Source organism: Leuresthes tenuis, unplaced genomic scaffold (genome assembly GCF_036924035.1).
Source record: "Leuresthes tenuis unplaced genomic scaffold, fLeuTen1.0.hap1 SCAF_2, whole genome shotgun sequence".
Taxonomy (NCBI): Eukaryota; Metazoa; Chordata; class Actinopteri; order Atheriniformes; family Atherinopsidae; genus Leuresthes; species Leuresthes tenuis.
This window is the reverse complement of record NW_027325356.1, coordinates 5,342,227-5,357,625: the sequence shown is the minus strand read 5'-3', so window position 1 is coordinate 5,357,625 and position 15,399 is coordinate 5,342,227. Positions and strand designations below refer to the sequence as shown.

The 15,399-nt window shown below is 42.0% G+C and overlaps 1 protein-coding gene across 3 annotated transcripts in view; it reads right to left on the bottom strand.

Annotated features, from left to right (window-relative positions):
• mpped2a (metallophosphoesterase domain containing 2a) overlaps nt 1-10,567 on the bottom strand; it is a 70,753-nt gene extending 60,186 nt beyond the window's left edge. Inside the window, exons 1-3 of one of the 3 annotated variants that reach the window (XM_072379969.1) lie at nt 10,125-10,567; nt 8,839-8,946; nt 7,920-8,211 (exon numbers count right to left, since the gene is read on the bottom strand). In XM_072379969.1, the coding sequence (XP_072236070.1) occupies nt 7,920-8,065 (146 nt within the window). In that variant the 5' untranslated portion in view covers nt 8,066-8,211; nt 8,839-8,946; nt 10,125-10,567. Of the gene's footprint in view, nt 1-7,919; nt 8,212-8,838; nt 8,947-10,124 lie in introns of those variants that run through there. The other 2 variants (XM_072379968.1, XM_072379970.1) reach the window with 2 other exon arrangements.
• Nucleotides 10,568-15,399: the final 4,832 nt, after the last annotated feature.

Sequence of the window (15,399 nt, the reverse complement as noted above, 5' to 3'; positions counted from 1 at the left end):
AACTAGGATGCAGGCGGCGTCATCATTAAATGATTCAGACTTATGTGCTTCTCAATTATTCAAAGGGCAGGAATTATTAACAAGGCATTTGGAGAAGAGGGAATTTGTTATATTTGAATATTTTTTGCATACGGGGGAGGTGGTAGTATGTGTCATGACATTAAAATTAATGTGATGATCTCAGGGCTTTTATTTTCATTTATTTTATTTCCAGAGGAAAAATTTATATAAAAACAACAAAACACTGATTTTCAACTGTCTGGCAGAGTTGCAGGTTCTGGTATATCATCTCATTTTGATTATTTCAGGGATACTTAATTTTAGGGGTGCACCTAAAATCACCGATCTTTACAAAGCCTGACCTGCCGATTCCGATTTTTTTTTTCTTATGTAACTGACACTGTCAGGCGTTATAAGGTCAGTCTGACAGCATACACCTTCAACGGCCCAATCTTATTTTATTAAAAAACACTGAACAATACCTGTTTTGCCTTTAAATGTTAAGATAAAAAGGTATAAAGGTTCGTGATTCTTAGATTTAAAAGCAGCGTCAGAGTGGGCGCTCTGTTCATTGGTTTGCCAAAATGCATCAGAGTGGGAGCTCTGTCGCTTTAATTCAGCTATGATGCTTTTTCGTGATATCGTTAACTCAGATGAAGCAAACGGTTCTCTTTTATGTTTCTAAAGTGATTCATACGCTTTTTCCTTGGAAAATATTTATCTGTAAGTAACACAGTGCCCAATTATTGAATGCTTATTTTTTTGTAAAGTATTATTTGATAGAGGTTTATGGGACATGTGCTCTGCTAGCTTAGATGCTAATTCTGTCAATTATTTTGGTCATTGATGTTTGATGGAAATGTATTTGTACTGCTGATTATGTTTCTGTTTTGTAACGCTTTTCAGATTTACATAAAAGACAAATGAACAAAGGAGACTTCATTAAAGAATGAGAAAGGTCAATTTTTGTCTTTATTGGAGGACCTTTACCTGTTGACTGACTGTCCAGCTTTGCATGAGCACACACTGAGAGGGCTGTATCAATATAAAGTTGTTTTGCACATGAGGTAAAAAGTCGGCCCTCTCTCACAGCAGAGAAAAAGAGGGACAGTGGCTGATTTTCAGACCTTTCAGACAAAAAAAAAAAAAAAGATCGGTGGATAAAAATCGGCCAATCGGTGATTATCCAAAATGAAGGGAATCGGAAAAAAATATATTTTCAAACAGGCTTGGGAATTTCCACAGTAATCAAATGTTCATGAATACAGCGACCATGACACCAGCGCCTCAAATTAAAAGAACTGAGGTTAGGGTGTCCTCACCGGTTTTTGATTGCACAAATATTCAAAAACTGACATTATGTGGTACACACACACACACAAAACCAAGACATGGAAGGCTTGTTGGGTTGATGGAGGTCGATTAGATTTGTTTAAACCTACCTTAAAAAAAAAAAAAAACATCAACCAAAGCTAAACCTGAGTTACTCAGCCTCTTTCACTCATGCACTGATTTCCACTGATCTGATGGCAACTGAATTGAGGCTTCTGAAGAAAACAATGCAACAACCACTGTTCAGAGCTATTTTCAGCTCTGTCCATCCATCGCTGCCGTGTTTCAACCAATCATTGCACATTTGTCACGCCACTATGAATTATGTGTCATGTTGTGAGGAAACTGACTCTAAAGTCTGTTTTATTGCACCTCACTTTGGCTCTTTCAGTCTTTCTTTCACAGGCATGTTTGAGTAAATCAGAGGACCAGTGTGCGACTGACTGAAAGCCCATCATCCCAACAGATTGATGACTCATTAACATTGCATGTCTTATGTGTGAAAAAGTGCCTTTCTGTGGAAAAAAATTACCACAATAACCAGAAAACAAGCGCACTTTGAATCTAGGGGCAGCTAATTTGATCAAGCAGATGTGGCGGCCGATTGATCGTATATACTGTACAGCACATGGCAGAAAGGACGGGGATGACTTTGGCAGCTTGTAAAGATAGGAGGGTGACTTAGTGACTTTATTTGGCCTCTGCTAAGTGGAAATGTTCTAATAATCTCCAAGGTGTCCTGATGCTGAAAATAAACTAAGCTGGCAAGTGATTCACTTTACAATGTGTGTGTTCTGCCATGTAATTACAGACTTTGGGTTCATTTTCAATGATGATGATATCAACTGCAGTTACTTCTGAATACAAAAAGCCCGAAGAGCATGTGGTGGCTGTCGTAAGCGAGGTACACACACACAGGTGCACGTGAGTACATACACTGGGTGCAAGTTGGTAATACTGGTCTAATTTAGTCAAAACTACGTTTAATGACCATCCAGAGGCGTTCACTGTCCTGTGTCATCTCCTGTGCTTCTGACAGGCCATCTCTGTGGCAAAGCATTTTATTCTCAGCTGTTCTGACATTTAGGAGTCTGATCCAGTCGGATCGCCGGTGGCTCGTTATGTGTTGGGTTACCTCGCACTGAACGGCAGAGGCGGAGAGTATCTGTGCATTCATGTCCAAACAAGCACAACTAAACATGGGAACAAGGTTGGTACCGGCAGTGTGTTGCTGGTGTCTCCCGTTGCCACGTCAACAGATGGGAGTTTGGAGCACATTCTGATGGTTCACAGTCTAACTGTTAACCGTATTCCAGTTGACTCATAAACGATCCAGTTGGAGCCGGTGAAAATCTTCACCCTGGAAGGTGTTTCCCAAAAAGTTAAGTGTCTGAATGTGGACGATGGGCACAGACGAATAAAAGAATCAATATTACTATTTATACTTTATTTAACTCGTCTTCTTCAGTGGCTTTAGATCAAAAGACTTTAACAGATGTGGGTTTGGATGGACAGAATTAGCATCCATTGGTGTTGCTATGATATATGACAAAAACTGACGATATATGACAAAAACTGACGATATATAACAAAAACTGACGATATATGACAAAAACTGACGATATATGACAAAAACTGACGATATATGACAAAAACTGACGATATATAACAAAAACTGACAATATATGACAAAAACTGACGATATATGACAAAAACTGACGATATATAACAAAAACTGACGATAAAGCTCTCAATAGAACAGAATTCTCCACCTCACGGCCCGTTTATCGGCTTTATAGGGAGGGATTTACTGCTGTCCTGCACCTCGTTGACATCGGTGTGAACTGTTCAAACGAAGCCCTTACAACTAAAACAAAGCTGGTGGCAAAAGCAGGCTGACGATCAACCTGGAAAACATGAAAAGAAAAGAGATGCACCACTAACAAATGCTCTGGACTTCCATTTAGAAAAATGTCAAACTGGATCAGGTTCCTCTCTGAGGCACCATCGCTAGGCCATCATTTAAAATCCCAGCATGCTCTTTTCCATGCAGGCTCAATCCCTCCATGATCAAACGCACCTAATAGAGTTTATTAACCGTGACAATCAATACGCAAACATGTGGAGCAACAGCGAAAGATTTAAACAAATAAGTCCCTCATTTATGGATAAGTAAATTCTACCTTTAATGACACTTAAACGGCTCCCATCGCAGACCCTGAAAGTTCCCTTTCTCCACTCTGATCGTTTTGCTGGCTTGCACGGTGCACTCTTTGGCTGGGAATTAAATAAATTAACACTTTAGAGGCGTTAATAGCGTAATGCTGTTAAATCATTGAGTAAGAAGTGCCAGCACATCTGCAACTGAGATCAACCACTAACCATCCCTGCACAATCTAATCCGGTCCACTTGATTAATTCCATGTTCAGGCTTGGATCACTTTTCTCTTCACGATGCCTCACGCAGCCATTTCCTTGCTTTAACACACAGACGCACAATCCAGAGGCTGAACTACTTCAGATTACTCATTTATTTTAAGAACTGGATTCAGTTAATGGGAATTTATTTTCTAGCTTGTAGTTGCTTAAACAAGAAACGCCCAACAGTATTCAGTCTTTTCTGCCATTTTCTTTCAAATAATTAACGATTTTTTTAAAAACCAAAATAGAACCGAATGAGAATTTTGAAGAATGAAAGAAAATTAACTGGGTAATTGATCATGAAAAAACATAATTAGTTGCGGCATTATTAGGGCTTTTATCCCCATGTGGAAATCTTTGAGAACACAGACAGAGGACATTAAATGTTACTCAGTTCGCTGCTAACCTTTTTCTGCAGGCCAGTCAGCGGATTTGAGCCATTTTAAGACTTCCTTAATCCTTAAATTAAAGATTCCTCTTAGTTTCAGCTCTCCGTTTGTCAGGCCTTCCCAAAGTCAGACAGATTCTGCTCGATTGGATTCAAAGCCATTAGCGTCCCAACTCAAAGCATATGCTCCGAGCTGCTGAGCATTTCGTTTCACAAGAAGACGACAGAGAGGGCTGACAGAGAGAAGGGGGGGGGGGGACAGACAGCGCAGAAAAATAAACCAGACACAAACATGGCTGGACTGAGCCAGGCGCTCGCTTACAGACAGAGACAGAGACGTCCCATGCTCCGAAGAAAGCCCGCTCTGACTTCAGGGTCACGTTCCAAAGCATTAGCTTTGGAACTGCCACTGTGTGTGTGTGTGTGTGTGTGTGTGTGTGTGTGTGTGTGTGTGTGTGTGTGTGTGTGTGTGTGTGTGTGTGTGTGTGTGTGAGTGCGTGTGTGTGTGTGTGTGTGTGTGTGTGTGTGTGTGTGTGTGTGTGTGTGAGTGGGTGTGTTCCACATGCATGTTTTCATGTGGTTCAGAGAGCGATACCTCCGCACCGCACAAAAGGCACTGCTGTACCCCATCTGAGAAATCTCAATATTCTGTCAAGGGGGGGTGCATTAGAGGTGGGATTATATTTCAAACAGTGGGCAACCCCCCCCCCAATCCCACTCCAACCCTCACTTTTTTTTCCCTCTGCCGTCAGAAATGTTATTAATGTCCAAATGCAGCAAATGTAAAGAGGAACCACGAGCAAGTCGGATCATTATCTCCCAAATCTAAACAAGCCTTTACTTTCCTAGAACAGAGCTCGTATTCTACAAGCACTTAACCATAGAGGAGGGGGGATGGGCTCACAGGGTTCCCAGTCTGAGTTTAAGAATGACAGAGTAAAACACTGCAGGCTCTGTGGAAGCCAGGAAACAGCCTAATGTATTTATCCAAACACATATCTGCTGTGAGGCCCCACGGCTTCAACACGTCCCCTTCGACTGGGACTTCACCTCCAAAAGCTACCACCATGAAAGCAGAAAACAGCACGACTGCACAACACCAGCGACAATACACGTCCCAGCAGATAGGCGCCGTGACTCTTTGTTCCGAGCTTCAGGAAATGTGACACTTTTCTGCGCATTTATCACGCTTTCACAGCTGAATTTATCGTGGCTTCATAAATCAAACTCCTTTAAATACATCCTCTATCCTGAATGCATCTACTAACAACTCTGCTTTTTAACGGCAGCATCATCCACAGTCTGGTTTTATTTTGTTGCCGGCTGCCATAAAGCCAAACCGTTCCCAGATGACGATCCACTTTTAGAAACAAATGTTTTCAGGATTTTCTTCTCAGTTCTTTTTGTTTCAGTGTTTCCCCTCAAATGAGGCTTTAAGGCGTAACACTGAAAATAAGATGAACCACGCCGAAGTTTCCACCAATAAACAACAAAGACGTAGAATGGATGAAAAAATAAACAGTGACATTTTAGCAGTGGATTAAAGGCAGAAATTGAGGGTCATTCAGCATCAAACCGCTCAGCTCTGCTGAATCCTGCGCTTCTGGGCGCGTTAACCTTGAATCGTATTAAAGCATTAAGGCCTGATTTATTGCCGTCTTTGTCAACCATTAAAAAAAGCACTGACATGACACAAACTGAAAGGTGACGAGTCCTTTTCCACAACCGAGGCACCGCACTGGCAGTGGAGCCAACAGCTGAGGAATCCCAAAACAACACATTGGCACCATCACGTGAACCCGTCCGACGCCAAGAGGATGGTGAGAGTCCAATTTAGCCGTTTACACGATTCCATCTCCCTGAAATAATCCCGTTTACACCAACACACATAAAAGCAGCAACCTTTGTGTTTGAGGTAAAGAATAAAAAATGAATGAATTAATTAATTAAAAATAAAATTTGCTTGCCAGATGCTGTTGCTGCCAAAAGTGAAGCAGCACAGCTGCTTGATTTTTCAGCTCAAAAGTCTGCAAAAATCTTGCACTGCAGCCCAAATCGCTGTAGCTTATCTCAAGGTTGCCTAAGAAGGTCTAATTTCTGAAGTTTACATTTCTGCATCAGTTTAGTCTCTCACACATTGTGCTTCTACCTTTGTTCTATTCCTTAACATAACACAATGAGCTGAGACTAAGGCGTCACATCACCTTCAATGTGACGTCAAACACATTCAGTTATTATCTCTTCTGTCACTGTGAGCAGAGAACGCCTGCATGCACGTTTGCATCATGCGAGGAAAAATATATCCTTTCTTTTTACTGTTCTGTCCATAATCTTTCTGCACATGAATATTGAGCTTTTTTTTTAAAAAAACACTGCTCAAAAAGTCTGCCAACACCCACGTAACATCCAGTCTGTGTGTGCAACGGCACAGAGCCACATGTCGAACGGACACGCTATTTTTCAATGAGGGTGCAGGCGTCTTTTTTTCTTCACAGAAACACGTTTACCAGCTATTAACGTCTCAAACGGAGGTTCAGAAACTTAGAGTGATGATGGAGTTTACTGTAGCAGCTCATTCTCAGTCCACATTCTGGTCAAAGCAAACAGGCTAGCTTCACTACCTCAGGAAGCAGCAATTACCAGAAGTTCTGGTCCAACACAGCCTGCAGGATACAGTGTAGTGCCATGTTTCCTGGTAGCTGACAGTGGTTTCTGAACCGGTTCTGAATAACCTGTAGCCCTCAGACCGCTGAGGCAAAACATACTGCTGCTGTAAAATGGACTAGATTTAAAGGTTTAATTTAAACCAGAATAAACACGGTAATTCTGGAGGGAAAAAATTATACAGAATAGAATAAAGCTCAATTAGAAAGGAAACAAACTGAGGTAACAATCAAATCCACTAAAACTGATGAAACCAAGACTCATCAACTTCATACAGTACAAATAAAGTGTCTCAAGCATTCTGCGAACAGAACAACGAATGCTCTAAAAATCAGTCGCAAACCATCAGTGAAAGCTCAGTACAGTTCTAATTGGAAGAAGACACCGTGTTAAGTTGACAGGTCACAGCACCCGAACCCACAAACGAGAGGCCGAGCATAACCGCATCAGACACGAGCGACACCAAGTAACTGCTCTGCTAATGTATAAATAGATGAATGCAGCATTACAACACGGACGGAGCACTCAAGCACAGCAAAGACAGCCTGGCACCAACAGCAGCGAGCCCTCCAGGATGCACGACAGGAAAGAAAAACAAGAACTCAGCGAAGCTCTGGCCCGGATCGGTTTTAATTTCGGTGTCAGTGCGACTCTGCGTGTGTGCGAGTCCTCGTTTCACCCGCTGCACTCCGATCAAACTCCTAAAACTGTAGCACATATTAGTCCTTCATGTCACGCCGTTTTAGCCTCTGCTTCTCTTAAAAGTTTGACCTTGCTGGCCACCGTAGGATCTCTGAGCGCGAGCCAATCAAAAAAAGGTATAAACAAAGACTTTGCATCAAAGAGGCTTCTGATTGGCTTCCTGTTGCACCTCATTATGTCTACACATCTGTCTGGATGAGTGTGTCTTCTGAATCATGAAGACTGGATTAAACTGGGTGTTAAATATGTGAAACAAGACAGAACTGCAGCAATAATGCTTATTCAGACATTTAACATGGAACACAAGTCATCCTTTTTGCATGTAAATTCAATGAGCAGGTAAAAGAGGTTATTGACCATCTCCAGCCTTCTCGCACATGACAGGTGTTCATCGGTGTGAGCGCACACTTACATGTGGACGTGTGGAGGCTGGAAGCGGCTCTGGTTGATGTTGTAATGTGTGAAGGCCTGTGTGGGGTTGGAGCTGTACTCGTCCACCGTGATGGTCACTTTGCCATGAGCCATGCTTCCGTCGTTTGGACATGAGACGCCGTTCATTCACCGGGATTCAGCAGCGAGCTGTGCGGCGGTCATCCTTCAGAGCCGCTCAAGAAGCCCAGGAAGTCTCCCAGCAGAAGCAGCCGGAGGGAGGGGGGTGGGCAGCAGGGACCCGGCTGACCGACTCGACCACGACTCACTGCAGTCTGCAGAGACACACACTCTCAGTCAAAGCTACCACATTCAAACCAATTCAAATCCTCCCAGTGTAGATTTCTACAAACACAACGTTAAAAAAAAAAAAGTTGCAAATTTGGAGCCAAAGACACGCAAAAGTACTTATTAAGTAAAATTCTAGCACGATAATTAAGAGTTTAACTTCAAATAGCAAAGACAGACTAAACTTCCCAGTTTAAATTGTTTTTTTCATTCAATCCTCATTAGAAATAAACAGAAAAAAAGAGTCAATTTATGAATGGAATAAAAGTTTACTCATAACTTTCCTTAAAGAAAACTAAAAAGCACATGTTTAATTGCAGCTGTGCTGCTTGTAACCCAGCTGACTGCGATGCAAACGAATAAATAAATCTAAAAGAGGCAACAGGCTAACTGTTGCAAAGCCTTCGATAAAACAGTAAATTATTCACGATGCACACATGAAAGCTCTGCCTCCCTGCTAACAATTACCCCACATAACACAAAGAAATAAACAGATTATGTTTCTCCGGGACTCGTGCTCTAATTCTGAAGACTTCTGGCATCTTTGCAGGACATGCACTGTAAAAAAAACTGGATGGAAAAGGCAGCAAAAATGTGGAGGATGCATCACTCACCCGGCTCTGCTGCAAGTCTCCCTGCACCCTGAGCCTCCCGCCTGTCTGACCTCCCTGACTGAAAGTAAAGTGGCTACTGTGGGCTTTCAGAGGCGTTTCATACCATACCTCCAGGGAAAAAAAAACACCCTCAATTTAACAAGTCTGCTATCTCCTTTGGAGGGAAAATCAACAGCAAAACAGTTTAGTTAATGGTTAAATCCTAGGTTGGCTGCAGTGATGAATATTTTAAAAGAAAACTACCCCCAATATCAACTCAAAACTGCCCTATATTCATTTTAAAAAAGCATAGATTTATGTTTTCTAGGTCAGCTGGATCCTGCTTCCTATTAATTTTAGTCTAAAAGATTTATCTGTGCTTGCTCAAATTCAAAATACAAACAAAGAAACAGTCTAAGCATCCTTCAATTAATCCTTGCCGCCGGCTGCACAAGTTTGTAAGCCCTCCAGGGGCCTTAAAATTAATTCCACTTTAAAAAAACAACACAAAAGCTGCCCTGTCAAATATACCCTCACATTCTAGCACCTATGCGGTCATTTCTCCCAAAAATCCACCAAGCTGCACTTCCACTGCTGCTCAGCAAACGAGCTGTTTCAGTAAATGTAGGCCGGAACAGTGAGGACGGCATGACTTACAGTCTCCTCGGCGTGTGTGCCGCTGCATGTGTGTTTCTGGGCTGCTGAAACTCGCCTTGCTCGCCTGTCTGTCTCAACCTCACGGCTACAGTAGCAGCAACTAGCTCTCTAGCTTAGCCTGCTAAACCTGCGCTGGCAATAGATTTTTATTATGCGCGTTGTAGCTTCGCATTGGGCTGCTTTTCTGTGGCGGCGGCACACGCACACGCATGCATGCACACACTCTGCCAGTCCAGTCGTTGAATATACGGAGCGCCAGTGCACGGCATACAGCTAACTTCACGAGTAGAAATCACTCCTGTGAAGCAGAAGGGGTAAAGGCGAATAAATTGACCCTCTCTGGTGCCATGCTTATCCACGATAAGTGCAATGCGCCGCTAACTGTTAACAGTGCCGCTTGCAGCATTGTACACAAAAAGAAAGGTCCGTGCAATCCTGAACTCTGCTCCTTAAATCATAAAAAAAAATAAATAAATCAGCCAAAGGTGGTCAGTGTCAAAGCACCGCCGCGCTAACCTCTTGCTCTTCCTCGTAAATGACAAGCCACCTTTAAAACGACGGCTTTGTGTCAGGAATTTCTTTTTTCCTCCCCGTCTCCCCTCCCTCCCTCCCGCTTCGGCTTTCAAAGCAAAGCGGAAAGGTTGCTCTACCTTCGTCGTGTGGGTTTTTTTTCTGCGTGTTGTATCTGCCCGGAGAAAGAGCGTCGGGTCGGGGTCGCCCTCTACGCGGCGGCGGCGGAGGAGGGACGCGGGTCCATGCGGTAGCAGCCAGCGGCTGCGCGGGCAGGTTCGAGAGCGGCAGCCCGGGTGTTGCGGCAGTCTGAGCGGGCAGGGCAGAACCTTCGACCCGGCGGGACCTCGGCTGGCTCCTGTGGAAAGAAACCACACAAGGAGGAGATGGTGGGGTAGCGAGCCGGAGAGGAGGGCGAGAGACACTGGCAGACAAGGAGGAGAGAAAGAGAGAGGGAGAGAGAGTAGGCTCGGTCTGTCGGAGGGGGAGCCGGAGTGCAGTGAATTGGAGCTGCCACTGGGGTCAGAGAGCAGCCAGAGCAGGAGCGAGCACAACCCCCCGCCACCTCCCGTGCGCGTGCCCTAACCCGCGGGCACACGCGCGATAGGGAGGGGAGGAGGAGGGCACTCACGCAGTCCCGCTTTACCTCCTTGCTGCGTTCACTTACCATCGGAAAAGATACTTCCTTCAGTATTGACACGCAGGGTCATGTCGAATAGCCAAAAAACGACCTCCTATCATCTTTTCTTTTGCTTTACCGCGATGACAGATGGCAGGAAATGTCCTTAAGGAGGACAATGAGAGCATGACCACAGACTTCACTCAGATGTGATGTGGGTCTGCAGCCCTGAAACTACAGCCGTACTCCAAAAAAGGGCTTTACATTCGTTCTCGTTTGCAACCTAATCTCATTGCTACAACTGCTGCAACTATTGAAGAATCTGTGTCCCCTGCAGAACCAAGAGGAGCAAACAAAATCAACTATTTTTTTTATTATATAAAATACGACTTTGTACAAATGTTTTTTGCTATATTTCCTTCGATTCTGGACACTCAATCTCTCTTAATATTGAGTTAAATTTTGTTCTATTAGTAACTTTATGGACAAATGACACTTTAATTCCTTTATTTAATTAAATGTATCACGTGTTTGTAAGCTATATTAGTATTTTACTGTGCCTCGTGGGGTAATTTCCACCACACACCAAAAAAATTTGACTTTAAGAATTTTTAATTTGTATGCTTGCAAACATAACAATTGTTATGTGACATATAAAATGATATAATATGAGAGGTTATGTCTGATATTATTTTATCATCAAGGTTTGTGATTTTAAGTAAAAAACATTTGCTGCAAGTGATTTATTGTGTTGTCACAGGCTGCTGGTCTCACCCTCCTGTTCTCATATGTATCCACATGAATTAGTTAGTACAACTGGATGAAAATAAATGAGTGTCTGGAAGTGAAAGTTGCTGCCACAAGGGATTGTGAGACAGAGTTATGTCCTTTCTTTCATAAAGGATGTTTTCTACACCAAAGCGCTCCTTTCCTCAGCATTTAGAGAATTTGAGCAGCTCGTATCTAAGCTGTTGCTCACATTCTTCCGACTCACTCTGTTAAGAGTCTTCCTAAGCAAAATAGACTGCTACCTTTGGGCCACCTTTTGTTTCTTCATAATTTCCTTCCATTGAGCCAGACTTTCTTATTATCTTTTAAAGTGGTCCACAGAAATAGTTCTTCAGGATTTCTGAAGGTCTTTCACAGTTTTCTTTGAATATTGGGTGCCTTTTCATTAATCTTCAGTCCAGTCCTTGTAGCTGACCATTGTCAGAGGACTGTTGTATTGTTGTTGGGCCAAACTGATTTTTTAATTTAATGCAAACATAAAACCAGCACTTAACTCGAGGAATGAACCAGTGCTGTACCTGCACATAACAGAAAACTTATCAAAAAAGCTGTTTTAAATTGCATCTTCAGGCACTTTGTTAACGGCAGATGTCCCAGAAATACATGATTTGTTCTCTTTTCTTCAACAATTGATAAACATTGCCAAAACAACACAATTTGATCTACATTAAATAGTATTTTTGCAGCAACAACATGATTCCCAAAGAGCTATTAGCTGAAAACTTGGCATATCTCAGCATGGTGTGCAGTGTGTCCTTAAAACATTTGAGGAAACTGGACAAGTGGAGGACAAAAGAAGAAGTGTCAGGCCTAAAAAACTATCTACAGCAGATGGACAGGATCTGAAAGTGATGTCCTTAAGAAAGAGGAAAAAATCCAGCTGTGACCTGACAGGACCTGAGAGATGCATCTGGACCTTCAGCTGATCCATCTACTGTTGGCCCAAGCCTCATCAGAAATGGTCTCCATGGAAGGGTGGCTGTCAAGAAGCCATTCTTAAGGAAGGGAAACAGGGAGAAAAGGCTGAGCTATGCCAAGTGACACAAGAAGTGGACTGAAAATCAGTGGCAACAGGTCTTATGGAGGGATGAATCCTCCCCAGAGCCCGGACCTCAACATTATTGAAGCAGTGTGGGATCATCTGACAGAGAACGGAACAAAAGGCAGCCCACATCCAAAGAAGAGCTTTGGGATGTCCTTCAAGAAGCCTGGAGAACTATTCCTGAAGACTCCTTAAAGAAATGACAGAAAGCTTGTCTCAGAGGGTTCAGGCTGTGTTGGAGAATAAAGGAGCTCAGACCAGATATTCATATTTTTGCCTTATATCCTATATTTACATTTGTTTCCTGGCTGTATGTAAAGAAATAGACTTTTTCCTCAGTACTGCATATAGTTATGTACACATGCTTTCAGCTTTGTGTCCTAACAGGCCAAATTCTGCTTAAAACTTTTAAATCTTACAGTTTAATTTAGTTATATATCAAAGTATGTCGAAGCAAATTTCACATTTCAAGTTGGAGTCTAATAAAAGACTTTTACCTTTTTATTTACACTGAAAATGTAAGATGAACATATTGATGACTTGCTTGATTTGCCTAAAAACAACAGCAACAAAGACTTACATAAATATGTTTGTCACAGGACAGCCACTGAGTGGCTGGATCACAGTAAAGATGACAGAAGCAGGAGCAACTTCTGAAGAGTTTTTGCTTTTATTTCCATAAAGTTATTACCACAGGCCCCAAACAGCAAGATACCAACCCCCAAGCAGCTTCCCCCTGGGAAGTGATCAGAGACAGTCTTTTATACCATCTACACTTAACAGGTTCAACCCATTTTCCTCATGAAGGATGTTCCCTTTTCCCAACATCTTAAAAACAAACAATATTTTTATCCACTGGTTATCATCTACACATATACAAATAAATCATCCAAAATACCAAGAATTATATTTACAATATTAACTAAAATGTAACCCAGTTACCAAACATGTAAAAGTACATATACCCCGTCTTTCTCATTCCATGGTTTCTCCCGGAACCTTTAAATAGTGTTCGAGCCCTTGGGGAATCTTTTGCTCGAAACACCCTGGAGAAAACAAGAGAAGGAAGGTGAGTCAAAGGAAACCATTCACACACTTTTATAGCACAAAGTATTTAAAATACAGCGTACCCAATTAAAGTGCCAAAGGTGCCTCACCACTACAGACATTCAGTAATGAAGAGCTCCTTCGTTACAACAGTATAGCCTTACGTTTTATCGTGAATTCATAGTTCCTTATAATAACTTTTCCTGAGATAGCAACGGTTAGCATGTTTTTTTTTTTTGGTAACACTAATGTGGTTTGAAGATATAATTGTACTAATTAATGTAAGTGAAAAACATTTGTTTGCAATAATCTGTCACATTCCTGTAGATTATTTATTCTCTTTTCTATTGGTGCAGCCTTTACAAAAGGTATCCAAGCTGCAACAAATGAGTTGGTTTTAATACACGTGTGATGAATTAATGCTTGAATTTAAACGAATGTTACTTTAAAAATAAGTTTGTTTACAAAGATGAAGGATTATTTATGAGCAATTAAACTGTCGCGTTTTCTGTTTCAGTGATAAATCGCGGCCCTGACTATAATGCAGCTTTCATAAATATCTTATAAGCTGAATGCACATAAGTCGTCTGTTGTCACATTCTTTTTGGTTTGCTAGTATAAATGAATGACTCCACACCTTCTCTACTAATGCATATAGATTACCAAGCTACTAATATGAACATATGGGCTGCCTGGTTGTGAAAAAGCCTTTTTGGTCACTTTTATTATGTGCTTTGTCCTTTTAACTAATACCCGTCACCGTGAGAATTCCTCCAAAGGGCCATTTGATCACTTACTCTACTCACTGGAAAAGAAAGTGCATTAACATCACTTGGCAAGTTACCATAAATACCCTTAATAAGATTAATAACTACAGATGAGTCACTAAAAGGAGGAGAAACACCAGCTAAAGGGGTACTTCACAACTCGACAACCCAAAGCTGGAGACACAGAGAACTAAATCATCCACGAGGCACCTAAATTGATGTTCTCTTCTTTTTTTTTACGTGTTTCCTGTTGGCCCTGAAGACGCTGTTGGCCTTTTGGTGGGTTTGCTTCAGACTGTTGGGCCTAATTGCATGGCGTGGCATAATAAGTAGCCAAGTTTTTGGTAGCTGCTCCTTAGAACTTGTTTGTAAGCCAGCATACACACTGAACTAATGACTGAAAGCAACAGCAAAAAAGCTGATGTACATACATTTATAGGTAAATTAGGCCTCGGAATGACACACTTCTACTGTTTATTTGAACATCAGCTAACGCAGATGATTCTAACAAATAATTTAAAGTGAAGATGCTCTGTTCGCTGCGAATGTTGACCTGGAATATTTCGCATTAAGATCCCTGATGTGTGGGAAACTGGTGCTAGAGTGTGGAAGGTGTTGTAAAATCCATGATTAGAAGACAGCTTGGCCCCCGTGGGTTCCCAAGTAAACAATACTAATGAGGACCTGTGGGAGTCCCTCACACAACTTGAAATGGGGCAACACAGATTCCAAAACTGTGGAAATTCTGCTATCTGGCTGATTGGGTATAAAAACAAGGGCTTAACATGCTGATCTTCGGTTCACTGAATTGTATACCAAGTCTGAAAGATTCTTTGTCTTGATTTTCTTCAAATGAGCAAAATTAACATGTAATTTTATTGATGACCAGCTCTCCCATTCAAGTCTTTGTTTAAAGAGGTTATATCATATTTTACTTTTAGAATGGGTCAGGTCTTTAAGCTCTGCAGAAGGCTGAGGACGACCCATTCATTTGAATCAGGTGGAGCAGGGAAACATGGAAAACATGCAGGGCGGGGTGCCTTGAGGACCAGGATTGGGAAACGCTGCTACCTGATGACATCACTGCAGTTGGGACTCAGTTCATGAGCAAAGCAAATGGACATTTTTCCATTAACTGGCATTGTAGTGTC